Genomic DNA, 25,314 nt, shown 5'->3' with positions numbered 1-25,314 from the left:
TCTTCCTATGCATCGGGACGCGGGACATTTGCTAGGAAATCGAGACTGTCCCGACCATATAGGGACTGTTGGCATGCATGATACCAGGGATTTGTTAAGTGCTGTGAACTCGGAGGTAAACACTTCAAATTCTACATTTATTAGAATTCGGGTCGTTGACCTCTCGTACACTACATCTAAAAACAATGATATCTTAAATAATTATAAAATTGGTTATCAAACTGAAATTTTGTTTTCAACAATAGTATTGTCCAATCGTGTGCTTAATGGTATCTTTGCCTCACGCAAGCTGTTTACGAGCTGATTATCAAATACACCAATGAGAGTATAGTTTTGTGAGGACTGACAGCGCGGCAACCAGTAGAATCGATGGATTAATCCACCAATGGTCGTATACGCTGGGGACGCGATGATTAACAATGCCCAATCAATATCCAGATCTGGGCTGACTCAAGTAACTGAAACCCAATGCAAATATTGGGCGGGTCCCATTCGCTGTAAAGGCGGTGGGTTTTTTTTCTTCGTCAAACCAATGAGATTTGTCAGACTTTTGATGGATGGCTTCCAGGTCCAATAGGGTGTCTTTCTTCCGGGAAGAGGGCGTGTCAATCTCTTCGGTAGGGTTTGGGTGTCTGTGTTTAAAAAAGTAGCAGAGGAAATTTGACGGAAGATGTGGAGGGTGGAGAAGAAATTAGTTAAAAAGTAGCGGAAACAGGAATATAGGCAGAGCTCTGCACACACAATATACAGTAAGAAAGCTGGATTTGTTTGCGGCAGGATTATATCGCCAAAGAATCATTTTGCTTATATTGTAGTCGAAGATTTTTTTTACACACACCGAACGAAGCTGTACCGGCGGGTGAGTTACATGACATGACAAAACAAAACAAACAAGCAAGCATTCTTTCATAAGTTATTTTGTTTACATTGTTCCAAATAACGCTTTTTAAAAAAAATACGAGTAACTCATAAGTTGCAACAATACGTTCGAGTACCGAATGGAAATAGTGTATCATATATAATAGCGTTTTATATCAAATAAATACAACTCCAACAACAGCAACTGCTGTACACATTTATTAGCCTGTGTTTTGCGAACACTCATAATAATTTGGTGTTGATTCTGTGTACAAATGATTGTACATTCTTCCATTGTCTTGTAAGGTGTTTTGAGATACACCTGTATGAAGGGCGCTATATAAATACACTTTGATGATTTTTAACCCGTCTTTCTGTCTGAGGACTGATCGTGTTGGTTTTCCAGTTTGTTTTCATTCCCGTAATTTAGTTTTATCCTAAATATAAAACAGTCAACGCGCTATATAATAATAATAATAATAATAATAATAATAATAATAATAATACAATTCTTTGACAAACGACTGGAAGTCTTTCTCAATGTCGTCAAACAGCTTTGAGTATTACTTCATATGGTTGCAGCTGCTGCGGGCACTCAAGCTTACTTTCTCTCGGCGTGTCCAGCTTGATGAAACTTGTACACCGTGTACTTTAGGACAGAATATTATAGCATCAGAATCTGGGGGCATATGGAGCCTGTGTGTCTGTCACTCTTGTCCGTATGTCCAGAGGCCTGTTGGATAAATGAAAATGTCAAATCTCAGAGGGGGTGGGTATTATACTTATAGTTTCATTATTACAGCCAGGCCATTATAAATAAATTCAGCTACAGCAGTGTCTAAAACACAAAAGTACAGTAAATGCACGTATTTCTATACAAAGAGAACCAGTGGCTGGCTTTGGAGGTTGGCACTATTGTGAAAGTCTTGTTTTAACTTTTTAATGGTAAAGTAATTTCTTGTTTTCTTTTATTAAATACAGTTACACTGAGCACTTTGTTTTACATGAAGTGACAGCTAGCATGTAAAAAGATAAACTTCATTCCCAAACACACCATTTTTTAAAAAATATATATTTATCTGCAGCTGAATCCATTCTGTTCTTAAAGACCTGAGTTTTGTTTTAGACCTGTAATAAAATGTGCATCGATCAGTTTCCATCAGTACTGTTCAGTTGGTAGCAGCCTGGGTAAATGCCAGAGGCCCATCATTTAAAAGAGGGGACCGTGTCTTACAGGATGGGGTATGAGAGGCTCTGCTGTGTATTTTATCCCAGCCTATTAAGAGTATAAGAACCTGGGGGTGTACGAAGGCACCCGTGTCTCTTCAGCGGGTTCAGTGGGTTATGTTATGGTGATGTTAGGTCTGACAGCCGTGGTGGGGCAGGCATGTCACTGACATGCTTGTTAGCTATGTTACAGTAACCCTGAATCTCTTGGCTCCTCTCTTTTTTTTTTTTTTTTTTTACGGTTGTGATATTAATAGATTTCAAACACAGCCCATTAGATGAACTTCTTCATTCAGGTACCGTTGCTGTCGGTCACATGGTCTGATTGCAACGAGACTATTGGAGTGAGTTGGAACTATAACACAAGAAGTGAATAGGGAGCAGGAAGCAACAAGACATTTCCAGATGACATTGTGTTGAACCCTGATTCAAACCAGTGCACACAATCCGAGGATGACGTTGTGTTGAACCCTGATTCAAACCAGTGCACACAATCCGAGGATGACGTTGTGTTGAACCCTGATTTAAACCAGTGCGCACAATCCGAGGATGACGTTGTGTTGAACCCTGATTTAAACCAGTGCGCACAATCCGAGGATGACATTGTGTTGAACCCTGATTCAAACCAGTGCGTACAATCCAAGGATGACATTGTGTTGAACCCTGATTCAAACCAGTGCACACAATCCGAGGATGACATTGTGTTGAACCCTGATTCAAACCAGTGCACACAATCCGAGGATGACGTTGTGTTGAACCCTGATTTAAACCAGTGCACACAATCCGAGGATGACGTTGTGTTGAACCCTGATTCAAACCAGTGCACACAATCCGAGGATGACGTTGTGTTGAACCCTGATTTAAACCAGTGCGTACAATCCGAGGATGACGTTGTGTTGAACCCTGATTTAATCCAGTGCACGCAATCCGAGGATGACATTGTGTTGAACCCTGATTCAAACCAGTGCACACAATCCGAGGATGACGTTGTGTTGAACCCTGATTTAAACCAGTGCGCACAATCCGAGGATGACGTTGTGTTGAACCCTGATTTAAACCAGTGCACACAATCCGAGGATGACGTTGTGTTGAACCCTGATTTAAACCAGTGCACACAATCCGAGGATGACGTTGTGTTGAACCCTGATTTAAACCAGTGCACACAATCCGAGGATGACGTTGTGTTGAACCCTGATTTAAACCAGTGCACACAATCCGAGGATGATGTTGTGTTGAACCCTGATTTAAACCAGTGCACACACAATCGGGGGGGTCTTCATGGTTTCGAATTGGTATAAAATCAAGAGCTTATCAGATTTTGGTCAAACGGATCTAAAATCCTACCATGTGGGAGTAGAGATCAGGCCAAACCTCTAAAATGAATTGGGCTTAATATTAGTAAATGTGGAATTAACTATTTATTGAATGTAAAACTATAACTTTACAAAAATATACACTGCTGTTTAAAAGTCTTAGACATGCTGCATTGTTCTACTCTGATGCATTATGAGAATCAAGAATTTACTCAAAGCCTCCACTAGTGTTTTCTACTATTATAACAAACTTGACTTGCATAAAGAAGGAAAAACATTGAGTGAAATAGCTCGCATCACTCTATTTTCAAGGTGTGGTATCCGAAGCATAATCAACAAGTACAGAGAAACATCATCTGTAAATGACAAACCCAGCAATACTTGAAGATAATATCCTTAAGGAATAGAAAGAAGTGTTGAATTGACAACAGAACTGGCAGAAGGCACAGGTTTCATAGTCCAATTTCTATGTTCTTGTGCATATTTTAGCCTTTTAGTCTTGTTCCTTTCTTAAGGGGAACAATGTCGACCCAGGGGACTTTTTTGACCTGAAAAAAAAACAAGGACCAAGGGTCACAAATGGAGATTAGATAAAGGGGCATTCAGAACAGAAAATAGGAGGCACTTTTTTACACAGAGAATTGTGAGGGTCTGGAACCAACTCCCCAGTAATGTTGTTGAAGCTGACACCCTGGGATCCTTCAAGAAGCTGCTTGATGAGATTCTGGGATCAATAAGCTACTAACAACCAAACGAGCAAGATGGGCTGAATGGCCTCCTCTCGTTTGTAAACTTTCTTATGTTCTTTAAGTCCTGATTTCAAGAGTGACCTTCGTACTGTTGATTTGATGGACAATGACACCTCATCCTTGTTAGACAGCTTTTTGGGTCTTCCAGTTCTGGGTTTATCAATTATAGGTGATGTTTCTCTGTACTTGTTGATTATGCTTTGGATACCACACCTTGTAAATCGAGTGATGCGAGCTATTTCACTCAAAGTTTTTCCTTCTTTGTGCAAGTCAAGGTTGTATAATAGTAGGAAACACTAGTGGAGGCTTTGAGTAAATTGTTGATGCTCATAATGAATCAGAGTAGAAAAATCCAACATGTCTAAAGGTTGGCTTATACTTCTCTTGCAGACAAAAGCCGTACGTCAGCTGCAGAAACTTCTACGGGTGTGCCAGAAGGACTGAAGCACCCCCGAGTTTGCAGACTTTTTGATGCAGCAAAGTGGTCGTAGCTGTCGGTCATACTTTCAGCCAGTATGCATTACTGTCGACTTGTGATTAGGGTTGCCAACAGGCTCCACAATCCCACGCCGCTTTGAGACAGGATTTTAAAATTGCCTGTCTCATGAATGAAGTGAATGTGTAAATTGGCTCATATAAGAACATAAGAAGAACATAAGAAAGTTTACAAACGAGAGGAGGCCATTCAGCCCATCTTACTCGTTTGGTTGTTAGTAGCTTATTGATCCCAGAATCTCATCAAGCAGCTTCTTGAAGGATCCCAGGGTGTCAGCTTCAACAACATTACTGGGGAGTTGGTTCCAGACCCTCACAATTCTCTGTGTAAAAAAGTGCCTCCTATTTTCTGTTCTGAATGCCCCTTTATCTAATCTCCATTTGTGACCCCTGGTCCTTGTTTCTTTTTTCAGGTCAAAGAAGTTCCCCTGGGTCGACATTGTCTATACCTTTTTAGGATTTTGAATGTTTGAATCAGATCGCCGCGTAGTCTTCTTTGTTCAAGACTGAATAGATTCAATTCTTTTAGCCTGTCTGCATACAACATGCCTTTTAAACACTTCTCACAATATACCCAAGAATCTTGTTGGCCTTTTTTATAGCTTCCCCACATTGTCTAGATGAAGACATTTCTGAGTCAACATAAACGTCTTTTTCATAGCTTCTTCAATTTCAGTATCTCCCATATGATATTTATAATGCACATTTTGCATGCAATACTTTACACTTTTCTCTCTATATATATATATATATATATATATATATATATATATATATATATATTTTTTTTTTTTTTTTTATGAGCAGCAAACAAAGAAAACTGGTCAGCTGTTCTCCATACTGCCACCGATCAGACGAACAGCTGAGCAACGTTACTGATTTGATGGGGAAAGTAATTGCATACAGAAAATAAATAGCGACGTTAACTTATTAGTGACTCAAATATATAAGAAGAATAACATTAAGACAAATAAATACATTGTATTCATTATTATTGTTACTATTATACAAGTGGTTGCTGCGCATGGTAGCCTATGTAGGCTACCATGCAACAAATGTTGGATTTTTCAACATCATCCGACCCTGTGCGTTTTGCGGTCGCAGACACACAAGAAAAGGCTGTACGACTTTTCACAACAAAGTACTGGTGAAATTATGGTTTTATTTGTAATCCCAAGTCTGATGACAACAATAATGAGAAAAGGCAATACGCAGCATTGCGTATTGCTCCGCTTAATCCACGGGTTCAGTCCCGAAATAAGTCCCTGTATTTAAACACCCACAAATAACACAAACACAATCATAAGTCCACAGTGAGTGCTGTAGTGCTCACGGTGCAAATACAATTAATTGTGACACATGCGCAGTGGTGTCTGAGTTTTGTTCTGGCCTTTAGCGACCGCTCTGGATCGTGTTAGCCGTCTAATAACAACAAACAGGTCAGACACGACAAAACAAACAAACAAAACACTCACGATAACAGTACGGTTCTCCTTGGGGTTCAGCGTTAATCATGACAATGGAACAGGTCACCTCGCTACGTCCCATTGATATACCATCAGTCACGCCCCCTTGGTTAACGATTGCAACCACTCCTCCAATCCGCAGCTGCCACATCGCTTCCCTTCCGGGTCGATGATTTAGATGTAGTAGCTCCGCCCCCTTTCTAGATAGCCGAAAGGAATTGAATTTGTTCCATGGAAATGTTTTGGGAATTGACATCACATCCTGTGCACCCTAGGTTACTGTCCCCTCTGTGTTCTCTCCTGGCAGGTTGCCTCCTTGGTGCGCCTACCTGTCCAAGACTCTATTTGATGCCTCAAGGAGACTGGCAAGGTTGGGGGACTTTTTATTTTCCCTTTTAACTATTTAAGACCCTAGTGAGGGGATGTTTTATGTTTTAATAAATTTGATGCTGCTTTGTTAACTGCTCCTATCCATTTTAGATACAGGCTTGATATTTTTATTGTTCTGGAAACTCCTTGTCTTTATACCATGTGATTACATTTTAGCAGTGCTACAATATTCCTTTCGTCAGCATTCTAATTGAAACTTGGGACCCTGTCTTTAAAGAGCAACTTGAAATATCAGAATAATGTACAATCACCCAAGTAGTTCTGGTACATCAGGGTGTAACCATTAACCTGTCCCCCTGAAACACTTCCAGGTTCCTAGTGGATGTAGAAATATGTCAGTAACAAATACTGCATAAAGTAAAAGTGGTGTTTTACTAAGGGCAAAGTGTTGCAGAGGGGATAGGTTAATGGTTACACTCTGGTGTCCCAGTATCTAGATCTGTATTGTATATAGTTTTAAAGAGTCACCAGGATTTGATGACTGAAACTTAAACAAAACCAATCTGAACAGCAAGAATACATTAGTTAAGATAACTCTGATATTTTTTACCCAAACGAAATTGCTCTTTAAAACTGGATTCTGTAGGAAAAGCAGCAAGTCTTTGAGCTGAAGTTGGAAGTTGTTCTCCATTAGTAATGCAGGTGATTTCTGTTGGAACAGGACAAGCTGACATCCTCTGTATTATCACTGAAGGGCATCCTTCATCTCCGCTCCAGGTACAGTGTGCTGTTTTTTCTACATAAGTTATTGGGCCACTTTTTGACGTTACTTGGGTGTACAACGACACACACCCTGAAGTGTTGTATTGCGATTTATACAATGGGAAATTTCAAATGAAAAACCAACAAAAGTAATTAACTCAGGACAGCACATAGCCCATTGAAATTAATAGGAGGATGTCACTGTATAATTTATAGTATAAACCAGAAATACATGAAACATTTTGTATTATTCCTAATCTGCTACACTTCCATAACACAACATGAAGTGAGCTGGTGTGATCTGAGGTGTATGTGTGTTTCACGTGAGCCCAGCTTGGAAGCCCTGTTTATAAGCAATGTCTCCCGGAGTCGTAGGGGTTTCAAGTTTGTAATTGTAATGGCAGTTGCTTGTTTTCTTCTCTGCAGGCTTACCTGCTGGGTGGTTTAGCATAATCCTCTGTTCTCATGCTGGGAGATGAGAAACTCACACAGGAGGACAGGGGCCCAGGCTATAGAAAGGTATGTTTAAAATATATTTATATTACGACTTCATTGCTGTCACCTGTAGTCCAGGCCTGGTCAGTAATTCCTGGATTGCGAACATGAAACATAAAATATCTGCCAACACTAATCATTTTTATTTCGAAAACTGAGCATTGAGTAGACTAAAGCACCGCTCCTTTAAAAAAAAAAAAAAGAAACAAACCACAGTTGAAAGGTCACAGCACAGAGGCAGACAGCGTCCAAGAAACTGGTTTCAGAAAGACAGAAAAAAGACAAAAAACAGATAAACCTCTCATTTATCTACAGTTTGCAAAAAGATGTTCATCCAGTCTGAAGTATTTAGTTGAGCTATGTTGTGTTTTGGAGAAAATTCACATTTATTTTCAACAGACTAGGTTAGGGCCAGGGGAATGAATGTTATAAAGATACAACGGGTACCCTGAATTGTGCAAAAAAAGTTGCAAGTAATAAAGTGTAAGTATTAATTAATCATTATTTTATAAAGGTTGCAACCCTACTTTTTTCAAAAATAAGTTAGCGAGAGCTGTATATGATATATGTATATGTTTGGAATGTGAAACTAGAAATCAATTTATGAAACATTGTTTTCTTTGTAAACAAGTTAGCAATAACAAGAGACGTTGGAAGAAATGTTATATATTTTATTTTTTCAGCTGATGATCATTGTGATTAATTTACAGCCTATAATCTATAACAGAAAATTGTATTATCGTCCAACACTACAGTATATGTATGAGTATCAAGCAGCATCAATTACCTGTACATAAACATGTATTTTTATATAACGTATTTTTAAGCTACATGTTGTATTCCATTTATATGGATTACCTGTAGGATAATAGGATTTTCAATCAAATATTAACAAGTAGCTATGGTGACGTCACCAGTAAATTATGCAAATTAGTACAATCGAAGGTTCGAACCTTCCTTCGGTAATGTGTTCCGAACCTTCGAAGGTTAAAATGTACCTTTCGTTACAGCCCTAAAAAAACCGGTCCTGTGTCCATGGCATTCCCAGTTTGAGAAGTGCATTGCTTGTCAGTAAAACATGTCCAACTGTAAGCTCAGAAAGACTCTTCATTTGGCTGTCAAAAGCCTTTTGTGATTCACAGCTTGTTGTATCAACACAAAAACCAATGGGGGTAAAAAAAAAAAGCCTAAGCAGCACTTACTGCATGAAAAGAACAGTGAAACGGCATTGCTGAGTCCTCACCTCCACACAGCCCCATTCAACACTGAGCTGCATTCACTTGTGCCCATGTTCACAATAGAACCCTTTCCAGCGCTGGCGACCTCTTTATTCACATGAACTTTGTGTGGCGTACCTGCTGTCACTCACTTCAAGGAAAGGCTTATTCATTTTCAACTTTTTTACATTTTTTTTTTTTTATATATACGTTTTATACTTGTTCTATCCAGGCTTGGGGTTGCAATTCCCTTTCCTTCGAAGGAGTTTTAGAAACATAATTGTTGCGATTGTTCTACAGTTTTCATGAAGACAATTTAATTGACTAACAGTGACTTCAATGTGAATAATTTATTGCTACCGTGAGAAGCTTATTTTAACAGGATACTGCTAATTGCAATTTTGATCAATCAATTAGGAGGCTGTGTGGTCCAGTGGTTAAAGAAAAGGGCTTATAACCAGGAGGTCCCCGGTTCAAATCCCACCTCCGCCACTGGCTCATTGTGTGACCCTGAGCAAGTCACTTAACCTCCTTGTGCTCCGTCTTTCGGGTGAGACGTAATTGTAAGTGACTCTGCAGCTGATGCATAGTTCACACACACTAGTCTCTGTAAGTCGCCTTGGATAAAGGCGTCTGCTAAATAAACAAATAATAATAATAAATAATAATAATAATAATCAATGATGTGTTGGAATTGGGAGTTGATTTTAAAAAGGAATTGGAATTGAAAAACAGGTATTGACACCAACCCTGGTTATGTCGTCGCCTTCAGTTTGGGCAAAAGTATTCTGCCTGCACAAAACTGTGCAAAATGATTTCTGTTATAGTAAGACACCCTCAACGTATTAAACATATATATTTTAGAATTGTGATTTGTTCTATGCACAGGGATGACATCTAAACACAAGATACTGGAAACTATACAAATTCGTAACATTGCTTTCTCATGTGATTTTATGTGTTTGTTTTTATTTTTTTATTGTTCATTTCAAAACCAACAAAATAACAACCATATAGAACATATGAGAATGTAGGTCCGATTCCAGGCAGCTGATTGGTCCCAAAGCTTTGTCAGGTCGGGTCTAAAAGATCCCAGTGATTCAGCATCAATAACATGGCTGAGTGACCCATTCCTCTTAAACAACAGCTTCACATATTAACAATCTAAGCAAGCAATCTAGTCACATAAGTAATCTAATTCACATTTGTCATTACAAAGTTATTTTTTCTTTCCCCGATCGTATTAATAGCCTGCGCAGCTCCACAGCGGCCAGTACATGTAGGTAGTGGCCCTCTTCTTTTGCTCCTCGCTGTGGTCAATGATGGTAGAGACAGAATGCAGCAAGCAAAATGTTTAGTTCATACACCTGCTGTGGAGTGGCTGATTTTCCTGCAAGTTGCCCATAGTTAGATTTCTTAATAATATTTCTCTGTGTGGTGCTAAACGAACTCCCTGGTCCATAGATATGGATTAGGGTTTCACAGACCTCGATTAGCACGTCTTGGACTGCCTTGGTCCAAGATTAGTGCTGCGCTACTACATCTGTGAAACCAGCCATAATTCGTTTTTATTTCATGAAAATGTGATGATTCCATGCTACTGCGGCGTTAAGAGGCTGTACCTTCCTGCTTTGAGCGACAGGCGGCCTCACGGGTCACATGAGCCTGCGCTGCCTCTCTTTGAAGGTCACAAAAAAAAAAAAAGCTTCCCCTACCGAGAAAGGCAGCAGAGCGCTCGCTGATCAGACACACCGAGACTCGCAAACACACAGACGAGAGTGCAAAATGGCCGACCAACACCCAAGCGGCTTCACAGCATTTTAAAAGGAAAAACATAAAATATTCTGCAACAAAACTGAAGAACGGAAAAAGACAGGTCGCTTTCTTCTGGGGAGTTTTCTTTCTTTTTTGCCTCGAATGCCTCAAGTTGCTGGATTTTTGCACTAAAGCACTTTATTGTTATTATTCCTCGGTGAGTATGATTTAAGTGTTTTTTTGCAGAAGGGGGGGGGGGGGGGGAGGTGTTAGAGAAATACAGTTGGTCGGGTTGTTAAGGGTTATCTGCAAGCTTAGAAACGAGCAATTGTGTTTTGTTTTTACTACGGTAATTATTGTTACTAATGTACATATTTAGCGTTGCGTAAATCCAATTCTGCAGCCGTGTTCCCCGTCACTGCTCCTCGACTGCATTGCTTCGTTCGGTGCAAACACACAACATATATCTACCTGCTACAGTCCGTGCCAATAAATAAATAAATAAATAAATAAATAAAAAAATAAAAAGAAATATGTATTCCGCTGCTCATGCAAGTAACGCCCTTGTTGCTGTTTCACGGAAACGCGTTGAGTGCAGAGGGAGGTCTGTCATTGACGGGGGATTTGTTTGAGCTGTTCCGCTGACTTGTTGTTAAGGCTTCATGTATGTGGTGAGGCCTGATGAAACCCGGGGCCTTATGTTTGCTAGGTTGGCCTTGTTATGTTTTTGGGCCGCAAAGAAAACGAGTCAAAAGCACGCTTTTAAAGAAATAATAATAATAAAAAAAGCAATAAAATGCCACCACACCCGCCCCCCCCCCCCCTTTTTTTTTCAAAAAAGGAATTGTAATTTTAGAGGTTGGTTTTTAGCGTTGGTGGTGTTTGTTTTGTCAAGATAAACACTGTACCTATACAGTAGTCCGTAGTAGTGTTATTTATAACATTACTAAATATTTAAATCTACCCGGGATTTGGACGATTCATGCTTTGACCTGAAATGAAAATAACAGTAAACATATCCAAATGAAGCGTTTTGCAGATTGTTGTGTTAATAAAAATGTCTCGTTTGAATGACGTTTATTGAACCTAATGTCTGTCTGGGTTGCATTCTGACGTTGGTAACGAATGTTAGGGTTTTATAATCTCGACAGATGCAGTGCTGTGTTGCATCTCCAGTACTGGGGTTGGGATTACATGTCTGCAGTGAGAGGATTATTAAAGTTACAAATTCAACCTTTTGTGTTTGTTTTTGCCCACTAATTGCTTTGGCAATGGGAATTAAGTCGGCCAACCCGTGACCTCAAAACGTACAACGCTGGTTTCCAGCATCACTTAGTTCTGCTAATGTTTGCACTTTTCTTTATGATTTGTAACCGCATTGAAACAGTATGTCCGTGTATAATTTGACTGGGTATTGGTGTTCGGCACAAACCTTTTTAATTAAGCTGTTGGCTTTATCTGAAGTCCTTAGTTTTTGTTCCCCACATTTGTTTTCTCAAATGATGATTTTGTTCTGCTGGTAACCTTTTACAGTCTACAGCACCAAACTGATGCTTTCATTTGGGGTTATGAACCTTTAAATAAATAAATACATAAATATTTTATTTATTTATTTACCTTAACTATAACACCCTGAAAATAAAGCAGACAAAAACATTTAGGCTGATGCCACTTCGACTGTGTGGTAAAGCCAAGCCTAGAAACTTCAAATATGACTGGAAACATCATTCATAATATAGATCTACTTTAAAGTCCATATTTCACATTACAATCTGATTATATTTTATTAAATTACACTATAATAGTGATATCTATATCATTTATTGTTTTGTGCTGTTACTGTAAGAAATTTGCAATCGTAAAGCTTGTTAAAGCCCTGATTTTGAATCTTGACATATGTGACGTCACTAGGGGAAACCATAAACATGCATGCATATGTCTGGCACAAACAAAACGCTCACACACACAGGCCTATTTCGCGATGGTTAAACGGTGTCAAAAATACATTTCACCTCCGATAGGCGCAAGAGAATGCATTGCATGAAGGAAAAAAATAAAAAAGTACTGTATTCCGTGACAGTAAAATCATTGAGTTTGTCAGTGCACAATGCAATGATCACTTCATACAACATGGAGCACAGAGACTAGAGCTTTTGTTTGTTGGTTTCTGGCAGGTACAAATTTAATTTTTTCTCTTTTGTAAGATACTGGTACACAAGTTCACAAACACACACAGACCTTTACAAAGACAGCTGCTCACAAAGACAATTATCAAGTAAGTGACCATTGATTCATTTTCCCCTGACAACAGCAGAACCATTTAGAAACCACAATATTTTTTTTTTTTTTTAAACCAGCATTAAACAATTTCGTACCGTTTCTTTTATAACAAATACATTTTTTAAATAGCTGCATCTGTAAGCCACTTCATGCAGATATAAAAATGATTGCCATAGATTTTTTTTCTTACCCTGTGCGCTAGTGCTCAATACTACCAGGCTATCCACTGCACATAATCAGTTCTGTGCAAGTGTTGAATTTTTTTTGTCAGATATAATCATAATTATTATTATATAATGTACTGTTATCAGATAAACTCTGGCCCAAAACTACCCAAAGAAAATAAACATGAGCATGGCTTTCATATTGCTGACTTAATAAAAACAATAACGTCAGAGTATTATAAACCAGTACAAACACATTGCGTGCTCAAAAGAATGAATCCTCTCATCCAGCTTTTTTAGGTAAGCTTTCGATTTTCAGTTTTATCTTTAGGTAATGTTCAATTGCATATTACTGCGTAAGGGCAAGGAATAATTACATGCAGTTCACAAGGAGGTTAGACCTATTTAATTTCACTAAATCAGGGAAAGCATAAGTGTTTATTTCTTGAATGAAGTTGAAGAGCTATACGTGACCATGCAAGTCATCTCGGCCCTGTAATATAAACAATTCTTTATTATTGAAGTGGATGGGAAACGGTAAACACTATTTGCAAGATATAAATGGTACAACAAACCAAATATAGAAATACACTTATTTTTTTTTAATTTTTTTATTGCCATAAATGAACTGCTACCCGGTTTAACTGTATACAAGAACAACATTCAGAATTGCCGACCTGCAGACAAGGGGGCGTGTCGCTCGGGTTCCTCATGCCAGTGTGGTTATTTTCTCCTGCGGGAGGTTCAAATCCGTTCAGAATCGGGCCTCAGACCAACAAAGGTGTCTTGTTGCCACTTTGTTTATTGTGCAAAAACTGCGATGGCATGGTATTTATATATTCAGTAGAACTCTGTTTATCCAAACCTCGATAATCCGGCTCAATTTTTTAAACCGAACCACCCCTTTCAACCTAGCAGTGAAAACTGTGCACAGTTGTAAATGCAGAAATGGTGTCTTCACGTCTGACACGTGGTATAATGCCAGTGGCACGCACAAGCTTACATTAACAGTCAAAAAATCCACATGCGCCTAAGAATTCAAACAGGAACGGTAGCCAACTCTGTTTCGTGATTTTTTTTTTCATGCAGTTTTATCAAATGTAATCATCCTGATGTAAACAACATCACACCAAAAGCTATTATTAACCTGCTCACCCTGCTAGCATGGCTTACCTCGCAAGACGACACAATCTTGTTTTTTTCTCTCTCCGAATATAACATCTTTTTTTTTTAAATGTCTCTTGTGTAGCACATGGAGCCAGGAGTGCTAGAAAGTCTAAACGGTGCTATTACCCTATTTTTTATTTATTTATTTATTTATTATTTTTTTTTTATAACCGAGTACTGATGTCAAATCCACCCAACCACTGCTTGCAGTACTTGGAGCAGCAGTCCGATACTGACCCGAACTGTTAATGAAGAAGCGGCTATGTGATTGTGCAAAAAGCGATCCTCTCCTCTAAAACAAGGCAAACTGTCAGGGTTTTTATTGCAGTCATTATTAACGCGAGTACTGTTTTACTACAGTACTTTATACTCAATTGCCAGTTTGTTACTTTAAGCTTTATTATTAGAAAAACGGTATTGTTTTCTAAAACTAATATGTTCATATGCTGTAATTTAAATAAGTGGTGGATGTTTTGCTCCTTTTCTCGCATGGCTCAGCTGTTTTAAACATCGCACAGCTGTCTGCACATTAAAATAAAGGTGAGAAACACCACAGACTCAGATTTTTTTTTTTTTATCAAACAATTAATGTGTATTCTCCTCATGATCCAAACTCTTTCATTTTTCCGAACTGCCTCCGGTCCTAATTAGATCGGATTAACTGAGTTCTACTGTGTATATATAAAAAGCATTTTGTACACGCTGCAATCGGGATAAAACATAGCTTGGGATGCCTGAAAACAGGGCGTTGCAGTAATCAAGCCTAGATGATACAAAGGCATGCGTTGATCTGTCAGCGTCCTGCAGTGAAAGAAAGCATCTTACTTCAGCAATATTTTCAAGGTGGGAAAAATGAAACTTTAGTTACATTCCTAATATGCAGTTCGAATGAAAGAGCTGGGTAAAAAATTGCACCCAAGTTCCTCTTTTCAGATTTCAGCTGAAACGCATAGATTTGTATTGTTTAGTTGACTCTTTTGATCCAAAAAGCATAACCTCTGTTTTATCTGTATTTAACAATAAAAAGTTGTCCGACATTCATAGCAACCATATGGTGAATTGGTTATAATTGATCAGTAATTTAATTTAAGGCTCATTTTGTATTACAAAATGTATTGTGTACCGATAACTATACATTTTAGAAGGATTTATCAATTGGCACTCATTGTCTAATGTTTGCGTATAGAAAATAATAAAATAAACCACAGGTCTACTCCACCAGCTGCACATAGGAGTATTTTTATTTATTTATTTACAGTCAGCACTTGGATATCCATTACTCAGATACGCGTCAGTCACGTTTTACCGTCCTTGTATTAAGAATAAAATCAATTTCCTGTGTATGTGTGTATAATATATATATATATATAATATATATAATTATATAAAAATTTATCGGAGTGTGTGTGTAACAAATTAATGCACTTACCCGTCACACGCGATTTGATACAAATCTCTCCAATGTTACAGTTTAGCAGAATATCCATCACAGCCCACTTTTAAATAAATAAATAAATAAATAAATAAATAAAAAAAACTTAAAACAAACAGATAAATAAACAAAATAAACAAACAAATTCTCTAGTGCCGAATCAGTCTGTCTTGTATTGTGCAGTTATACAGCGCATAAGACGAAAATGCAGCCAAAACGAAGCGAACAAGACAGTTTTAGCTACTGTGATGCCTTTTCTTTTATCTGATCTTTTGTGCATTTTCATTTGCAAGTGAACTGTGACATTCAATTTTGAATACTGACTGGCTACTGTTTTAATTGTGGAAACTTTTTTTTTCTCTTTTGGTTTTGCTAAATTGCATTGCCTTTTACGTTTTACGCAGTTCTGTGCATGGGTAACGTTTTGATTTAGTTTTGCTGTTGATGATTCCTATAAAGCAGTTAAAAAGACAGTCTAAAACAATATAGTCAGTGATAAAGTGATGGGGGGTGGGGGTAAAGCTATTTTATAAAAATGCTTTCAATGCTGTTTTAAAAATAAAGATTCCCTGATATTTTGACTGAAGCTGGTAGAGCATTCTCCAATGTCAGGGCTTTGCAAGAGAAGGCCCACCCTCCCTCCCACACATCTTTATTCACTCTCAGGAAATCAACAGCCCCACATCCTGTTATCTTGGAGTACGACTTGGATTGTCAGGGCTCTGCAACTCCTGGAAATAACTCTGGGGCCAATCCATTTAGGGCTTTCCAAGTTAAAAGCAACATTTTATAAATCAGTTCTAGAATGCACAAGGAGCCGATGCAAAGAGGCTAAACGGGTAATATACACTTTTCTGGGTTTTAGTAAGAATTCTGGCGGCAGCGTTTTAAACTAGCTGTAAACTAGATTTTTTTGTTCAGTTTCACCCCTGTTCTTGAAATGTGCTTATTTTTATTTTCCTTTTTTTAGTTAGTGTACCTTAGTAGGCTGTCTGAAGAAGTGTGAACATACTGACGGCTTATTTTAACGTTTTCAGTGCTTAAATGCGTAAGGTGAAAAATAAAACACGGTGGCGTGTCCCGAATGTTTTCCCTTTTCGCTGCTCTTCTTTAATTCTATACAGTGACACCATTTGTATCAAGGGGGTCTTTTCTAAAACTGTATCATAGATAGTAGCGTTACTACTGTAAAATTACTAACATGACATTGGCAATCTAGAAAACTCAAATATACTCAATACAAGCCCTCTGTCTTTTAAATAAATAACATGCAGAGGTGTGCCCAGGGAACACCTCTGATAGAGGGCTGATGATGAGGCATATAAGGCCATTGCACTCGGGTTACCAGGTAAGGGCTGTCCAGGGAACCGAGGGGTTTGTAAACTAGGAGTTTGATTTGGGTGGATAAACTTACCCAGTGTATGAAACTTTGTACATTTTTATGTGCATGTATAACAGGGGTGGCAGTAAGACTCCTATTGCATAGCAGTTCACCCATTCCAGGCTTTACCACATGCTTGATTGGCCACAGAGTGTAGGTAACAAGCTCAGGTGTGTCTTACTAAACTCCTAGTGAAACCAGGAATGGCTCAAACTACAGTGGTACCTATTTTTGTTACACACGCTCAATCATATTTTATAAACTGTTGGTGGGTGGGGAGTTGTGTTAATGAGCAGGTCAGGCTGTGCAGTAAAGACATCGTCCATAACTTCAGAACGCTCAGTCACAATTCCAGGAAAAATATAAGCATAGTGGTGTTGGGAACCAGCCCCAAATGAACAGCCCTTTTTGTATGATTTGATGCACTGTGTTGCAGAGTAGTGGCCACACAGATCAGAGCTGGTGCTGATTCAGAGTGCAGAGATAATTTATCAGTGATGCCGTTGGGGTTTTTTATTCAAAGTAAAACTGCATTTTTAATAAGTACTATTAAATAACTATTTTTTTGTAATTCAAGTTTGTTCTGGTCATTAGTTGGCAGTTTTTATATTATTATTATTATTTTGTTTTTATTTATTTATTTATTTATTTATTTATTTAGAAGCAATTTGTGATGTGGCATGAAGTTACAACATTGCATTGCATAGTGCCATTCAGTACCAGACCCCCTCCAATGTGTTCAACACATTTTAGCAGAGGAAATGATTCAAAATTAATAAAAAATAAATAATTAAGATAATTAAAGATTGTTTTGTACTGTCGGTATCCGATAAAAAACAATGATCAGAGTGCCAGGATGTTGATGAAAGACAAGAGCATTGATATTGCTGTTCAATCCGCAGGCCCCTGCTATTGTTCCTATATTCCCTGCATATTCTGGCTACCTCTCTGACTACATCTGTCAGGCAGACCGCAGCATTCCTTGTACAAATAAGAAGCATGCTTTATTTTAAGTAGCGCATTCTTAACAACATAATGAGAGCATGTCCTTCCTCCTTGAGCTGTTTTCTTTTCTACCCACACTTGCAGTTGTCTGGGTGAAATACAGATTTGTCTTGAAAGGGACCTACATGATAAGCAAAATTATGTCAGTGATGTAGTGATGGAAATAAGCCACACGTTACCGGTTTTACCGTGAGCTGAATTTGTCACACCTGAGCTTAGGCAAGTTATAGAGGAAAAGCTTAAATGGGGCCCAATTTAATGTGTAGTAAAGTTAGGATTTTCCTCCCTGAAATACTTTTTTAAATTTAGTGTTGCATTTATTACCCCCCAGCTGGGTGTGTCACAGTGCATGTGATTCTGCTTGTCATGAAATAAAGGCTGGTTCAAACCTGGCTCAGCAGAAAGGTTGGAGGAGTGGATTCAGGCTGAGTGGGGTTAGAAGGGCAGCCCCTCTAGAACCACAATCCAGCAGTGGTGGTTGAATGCTTGTATCGCTGTGCACGTATAACAGCTGTACTGTTTTCACACGCAAATACCCTTTACTCTCAGATCTGTGACTCTGTATTCACTTGTGGAATACGTAATGTGCACTCACTGCTCATTGTCTTCACAGTCGGCAGCTAGCCCAGAACTTGCAGCCTGGTAAAACAAATTGATTTGCTTGCACTCTGATTCCACAACAAATGCCACTGCACTTTTCAATAATGTCAGGCCTTATTTGGCTTACCAGTACACTCAGAAGTTCTTTCTGGAGCTACTGAAGTTCAGCTGGAACATCTTCCTCTCCCTAATATTGATCAGTGTCTCTGATACTCTGTATAGCTCTCCTGTCACTCGTCCATTACTTCAGAAACACTCAATCGTAGATTGTCACATCCTCATTATAATTTCTCTTGCGTGTAGATCTCACGCTCAGAACGTCAACGACAAAGCATTCTTAATGTCTTAACATCGGACTGGAAAGGGAAAATTGTAATGTCGGACCTGGTCCGACAAAGGACCGCAAAGGGTTAAATCTGTTTTGCCCAAGTTAGTTAGGTGCAGTTCTTTACTTGGCTACAATGTGCTCATGGATTACCAGTTTAGTATATAGAGTTTACAAGCAGCATCTAGTATGTGTACATAAAGTGTATTTTAATGATAAAAACAGAATTAAGAGCAGCGGCGCTTTGTTTTTTAGTTCAAAACTGCCAAGCAGCAATGAGGAGCTGGTAGAGACAGAAACACGTGAACTACTTTTGCATACCTTGGTAAACCGTGAACTCTAACCATGGCATAGAAAAATGGTTGTGGTTTCAAAACTGTGGCAATCTGTACCACGGTACACCATGACATCCCTAATGGTGATACACTAATGTCAGGAAATGGACCATATTGTTACACCCTACTGTTCAGTACCAGGGATGTAGAAGCTGACTTCTGATGTGGCAAGGAAAGGCTGGAGGCTGGGGGGCCGGGGAGCAAGGTGGATTTCGTGGAAAGAAGGCGAGGTTTAGCTCTGGTGAGAGCTGATAGACATGAAGATCAGTTATGCATGATGATTTAAGGCTGGGAGTGCTTTGGTGCTGCTGTGGGCTGATTAGATCGAGGGCCCCAGTGTCCAGGGACTGATAGCCTCTAACATACACAAGCTCTTAACTAGGTCCTACCTGGGATGACTTGTGTTGGAGGACTTTGTATCCTGTTTGGACCTCTGCTCGGCACAGATTAACTAGCCTGTGCGTCCAGGACTTCTAAAGTATATTAACTCTGGCATGCTTGAACTGTCAAACTTTTACATGCAGGGTCACTTCTTCAGAATTCACAGGATCCAGGGTCACTTCTTCAGAGTTCACGGGATGCAGGGTAGCACAAATCCCTTACCAGCTTGGTGGACAACTTTTTTTAAGGAATATGGGACGATTGCTTATAGATTTTGAAGTAAACAATTGCTTATAGATCGAGCAAGACGTTGCCTTAAACTCACAACTGCAATTTGTATTTGTACTTATTATTGCTTACAAACAAGTCAGACAAATAAAATATCTGGAGTTTTATTATTTAAGACTTAAACTTGCTCTGTGCAACAGTAACACTTCATAAAGGGAAGAGAGGGAAACAATACTTTTTTTTTTTTTTTATAAATTTAGTCGTTGCCAATTATTTATTATTTTCTCCCGATTTTAGAATGGCCAATTTATTTTATTATGCTTAGGTCACCGCTACCACCCCTGTGCTGACTTGGGAGGGCGAAGACGAACACACGCTGTCCTCTGAAGCGTGTGCCGTCTGCCGACCGCTTTTTTTTCACACTGCGGACTCACCATGCAGCCACCCAAGAGCTACAGCGTCGAAGGACAACGCAGCTCTCGGGCAGCTTACAGGTGAGCCCACAGGCGCCCGGCCACACTACAGCGGTCGCTGGTGCGCGGAGAGCCGAGGACACCCTGGCCGACCTAACCCTCCCTCTCCCGGACGATGCTCTGCCAATTGTGCGCCGTCGCCCCCTGGGGGCTCCCATCCACGGTCGGCTGTGGAATAGCCTGGACTCGAACTCGTGACTTCCAGACTATGGAGCGCATCCTGCACTCCACGTGGAGCGCCTTTACTGGATGCGCCACTCGGGAACCCCTGGAAACAATACTTTTAAATAACATTACAATTATTTATTAATAATCCCAATGGAACCCTCACTTTAGAATTGACTATATAGAGGAGGAGAAATTACAATTTAACTTTTTTTTTTTTTTACCTACCACCCATCTCTCTCGTCTCTCTCTAGTGTTTTTTGCGTTACTTTCAATGCAAATATTTGGTCAGTTGTAATATTTATTTTACAAGAAAAGATAACGGCAAAAATTTGTGTGTCATTTTGGACCCTGATTAACAAAGAGGGAAACAAATCCCCCTTTCAAAACCAAACCAATAAGACTCACACTTAAAGCAAACGACATAAATAATATGCAGTGAATGCCCATCGATTTGAAATGGAATTTTTCACACAATACTAAAGATTTTATTTAACATTCACGTCAGAAGTAAACACATTGCAGCTGCTATAAGCACAACTCCCTGAAACCACTTGACTAAGCTCACTGCCCCGAACACACAGGATCCTGAGCCAGTTGCTGCCCTCTACATCCGTGCTTGTTTATCTCAGCGCGCTGGTAACCTTGGTTTTCAGCACAATGTGTACCTGGGAAATGCAGTTTCCTTACTGAAATTCACATGACGACTCCCTCAATTCTTCTGTCACCAGAGCGGCGACTTTATATTTTTAATCGGTAACAGGTTCGTTTAGGTCGCAAATGGCGACCTGGATTTCTAACAAGCTGACAGGATAAAGGCATAATGTTTTCACCCCATTTGCCCAATTACTTCACCTAGTATATTTCTACTGCAGAGATATGCCTTAAAAGCATAGAGCTTTGACATTCAGAAAGAATGCACTGGATCAGACTGTTCTGTTGCTGTACTGTTTGTAATATGTGATCAGTCAGTGAACGTATGGAGGAGGATTGTTGTCTGCAATGTTTCAAACGTTTGTGTGGGGTACAATTAAAACAATTGGAATGGTACTTGATTTTTAATTTAAAAAAAAAATCTACAGGACATTCTTGAATGTGTGCAGGAAACTCTTCCCTGCAGTCAGTGCTTGTGAATGATTGTGATCTCATTGCATTGGTAGGCAGGCAGCAGTTTTGTATAAACACTGTCCAGGCAACAATGGCTGCAAGAGCAAACCAAACACCCTGGAGGTTGAAAGGAGCGAATCCGACGTGTGCTTATTTTAGTTCTATAAAGTGAAGCAATAAAACCGCAGCGTGTGTGGTGAATAAAGGCAGATCCAGGAATAATTGAGTTGTTCAAACACAAGAATTGATCCTTTATTCTGCCTCTGAAAAGAAAATCTGTTTACATTGCATTCAGTGAAGCTCCCAGACATAGTGAATGTGGACGCAACAGTGGATTTGTTAGACTGCACTAACAAGCCAGTTGCAGGGCGGCATAAAAACGAAATCCAGGAACTACGGGGGCCCCCCAGTTAGCTCTCCTGGTAAGGCATCACCACGAGGTGTGGAGGGTGTCATACCCTTAGACAAGTTGACAATCAAGGACAAGGAAGTGTATTTCAAGTGTGCATTGCATAAAACTTGCCTACAATAATTGTGTCAATTGGCGAATTCCTAGTGTGGTGCTTGCATTTTTACTGGTATGGGTGGTACTTCACTAATGTCAAAAAGGAGAGTTGAATGCAGCCAGTCTCATCTGCCAGTTTCCAGTTAGCCCTAATGCTTTAACAGGGATAGGAATCTGATTCCTGTTGCATAGCAGTTTGATCCATTCCTGGTTTTACCTGAGCTTACCTATACACTGCAGGGTTAGAAACTAACAATATTGTGCTACTAGTCCAAAGGACTAGTACCTTTTGAAACTTGGTAGTCCTGATGTAAACTTGTTAGTCCTTATGTAAAGTGCCTAAGTTGGAATCAACAACAGTTGGGGTCCCTAAAAATAGTCTTAGATTTTATTTTGCTAAAAAATAAACACGGTTATAAATTTAGATTTACATTTTTTTTTTTTTTAAACAAAGTACCTTCGTAAACGCTCCTACAGATCGATTAATCACCTGTTTGCACCTCGTTACTGAGCGACGAGCTGCACTGTGTGCTGACACTGACAGCACCAGATGGGATGACAGAGGAAAAAATTCTGTCACCTTGCCGACCATGAAGCTCCACCTGAAATTGACACCGATGGCACAAATAAAATATTTATTTTATTGTACATTACATGTGTTGCTATTTACAAAAATGCTGGCTGGCTATGCATTACTATCTACAATGATTATTGTACTCACGTACACATGCAGTCTTCACTAAAGTCCCAATTTAAAGATGGTATGTTTCACTGTAGTCCTTGGGATGAAATTATTGGATGGCAATTTTTTTTTAACTGTTGGCACTTGCACAGAGGTTAGATTGATATTGTTAAGGAAACAATTCTCCAGGGCAGTTCTGATCAAAGTTTTTGTCTGTAACAGCGAGTGAATCGCTCCCTTCTGGTTTAATTTTATCAACCAAGTTTGTGATAACAGGTAGAACTGCTGAAAGCGTGAGACTGCATTTGCTGCTGAGATACCGTGTAGCGTTTTCCATTGGGGACAATACGTTAAGCAGCTCTTTTAAAATATCCCATTGCTCTGGTTTGAGATCAAGGTAGCTATGAGCTTCTTTTGTGACTTTTTGGTCACTCAGTACTGCAGGTAATGGCCATCTATGTTTGGAAAGCCGCTCAGTCCATCTTGCTGGTACATCTTGCATAAGCACGTCTTTGCAGAGACCAAACTGCTCTTGTCGCCGGTGTAGTTCAGTCTGTGCTGTGGAGCTCATTCTAAAGTGGCCTACCAACTTTTGAGACGCACCAGTATCACAATCAGTCTCCGGTACTGTTAGACCTTTCTGAATTGAAAGTTGTAAACTGTGTCCCCCACACCTCATGACAGTTAAGCCCATCTTTTCTGTCATGAGCAACATATTGGTAGTATTATCTGTAACGACTGCAAGTATTTTAGAGAGGGGGATTCCAGTCTGACAGTATTTCCTCTAAGTGGTGCTGTAGATTCACAGCAGTGTGGCTCTCTGCAGTCTGTTTTGTAGCTATAATTTTTAGTTTGTAAATTCCACTCACCGTCCATGTAGTGGCAAGTTAGTCATGTATGACTCGTTTGCCACACTTGTCCATGTATCTGTTGTACCTAAATGTACCTAAATGGTTTTTGTCCATCGTGTTGCTGTTTAATCAGTTCTCCTTGTGGTTTTACGACATGGCACCTTGTACTGTGGTTGAAGGCAACGCAGCAACTCGATTAAAGGTTTGTCTTCAACAATACTGAGTGGACACATTCCCTGTACCAAGAAGTTGACCACCTGGCTTGTTTCATCTTTACGCGATTGTGTTAGCGAAGTTGGTTTCTTTGCAAAGTCGGTGATGGTCGTCTGGCCTCCTTTATCTGGATCTTCTTTGTAAAGTACAGCATGCACCCGTTTTAATATGTTCTCGCAAATTAGTAGTACCACCCTGGTAAGTCATTCGTTTTCTGCTAAGCTTGCATTGTACAGCGTTTCGTTGTTCATTTATTTTGTCAAAATAATTCCACACGTCAGACTGAGGCCTTTTGCCACTTGCCATATTGCACATGATTTCCGCTTTTTCAGCAATGTAATTTCTCGCAGCAGACACAGACATTTTATTACAGTAGCCTATTACTAAAATAAACCCTGCGTTATGTACATACACAATGTATTATGTACTTTTTTTACTTTGCAAAAAAAACCAAAAAACTGCACAATACGCATTTCTGTCGAAGACAAATATTTTATTTTCGTGTTTGAATGTAAAAAAATATTTGTTCGGATATTAGGATATTTTTCCCACCCCTAATATTATTATTACACAGCACTGGTTCTAATTCATGGAAATCGTGAAATCCATGCTCACCATTTTAAAAACAAACAGTTTTTCAGGCAAACTGGCTGAAGATTTACCCATGGCTGGAGTGTAGTAAACAATAGTGGTCAAATGAGTTTGGTAGTTTGCTAACCACTGTAACCTGGACAAACAACGTGGCTTTGGGGGAAAAAAACAAACAAAAAAACTTGAAATAGAAACTTAGTCAGGCAATGGAGAGTGCTCTGCATCACAATGATGAACAGCTGCATGTACATAATGTTAAAGGTTTACATTTGAGAGACTTTATATAGTTTCACAGTTTTTGAAATTTACAGTTGCAAAGGATTTAGTTTTTTGTTATGGTGCATTGGTGGACACTTGAATTCAGGAAAAAAAGGCATGTAGTTTGACACATTCTAACCCCTTTCGTGAAAGCACACGTTTTACTAGTTAAAAAGCAGAACTACATGAGGTAATGAGAATGTGTTACAGAAATATATGAAAACAGAAATCGATCTACTTCTCAAGATTGTGTTTCGTTCGCTATTATGTTATTTCTCCTGCTCGGTTCATAACGCAGGGAGCTTGAACCATGTCATACATAGCTACATGCTGCTGTGTTTTTTTTTTTGTGTGTGTAAGGATTTGAGCAAAACTAATCTACCAAGTTTGGGTGTTTGTTTTTAGTGTTGGTGTTTTGGGGGGAGTAACACCGAATTACAAAACAGTAATGGTCATTGAACTGTATATAAATGAGCAATTTATATACACTGAAGACATGAAAAG

At 39.2% G+C, this 25,314-nt stretch overlaps 1 protein-coding gene across 1 annotated transcript in view; it reads left to right on the top strand.

Annotated features, from left to right (window-relative positions):
- Positions 1-618: 618 nt before the first annotated feature.
- The window catches only part of LOC117965669 (trinucleotide repeat-containing gene 6B protein-like), an 84,567-nt gene continuing 59,871 nt past the window's right edge, over positions 619-25,314 (top strand). Inside the window, exons 1-4 of the mRNA XM_059016121.1 lie at positions 619-859; positions 6,416-6,478; positions 7,160-7,215; positions 7,627-7,719. Of these exons, the coding sequence (XP_058872104.1) occupies positions 7,676-7,719 (44 nt within the window). The 5' untranslated portion in view covers positions 619-859; positions 6,416-6,478; positions 7,160-7,215; positions 7,627-7,675. The remainder of the gene's footprint in view (positions 860-6,415; positions 6,479-7,159; positions 7,216-7,626; positions 7,720-25,314) is intronic.

This window comes from Acipenser ruthenus, chromosome 52 (assembly GCF_902713425.1).
Source record: "Acipenser ruthenus chromosome 52, fAciRut3.2 maternal haplotype, whole genome shotgun sequence".
NCBI classification, from domain to species: domain Eukaryota; kingdom Metazoa; phylum Chordata; class Actinopteri; order Acipenseriformes; family Acipenseridae; genus Acipenser; species Acipenser ruthenus.
This window is presented reverse-complemented; position numbering and strand designations above follow the sequence as displayed.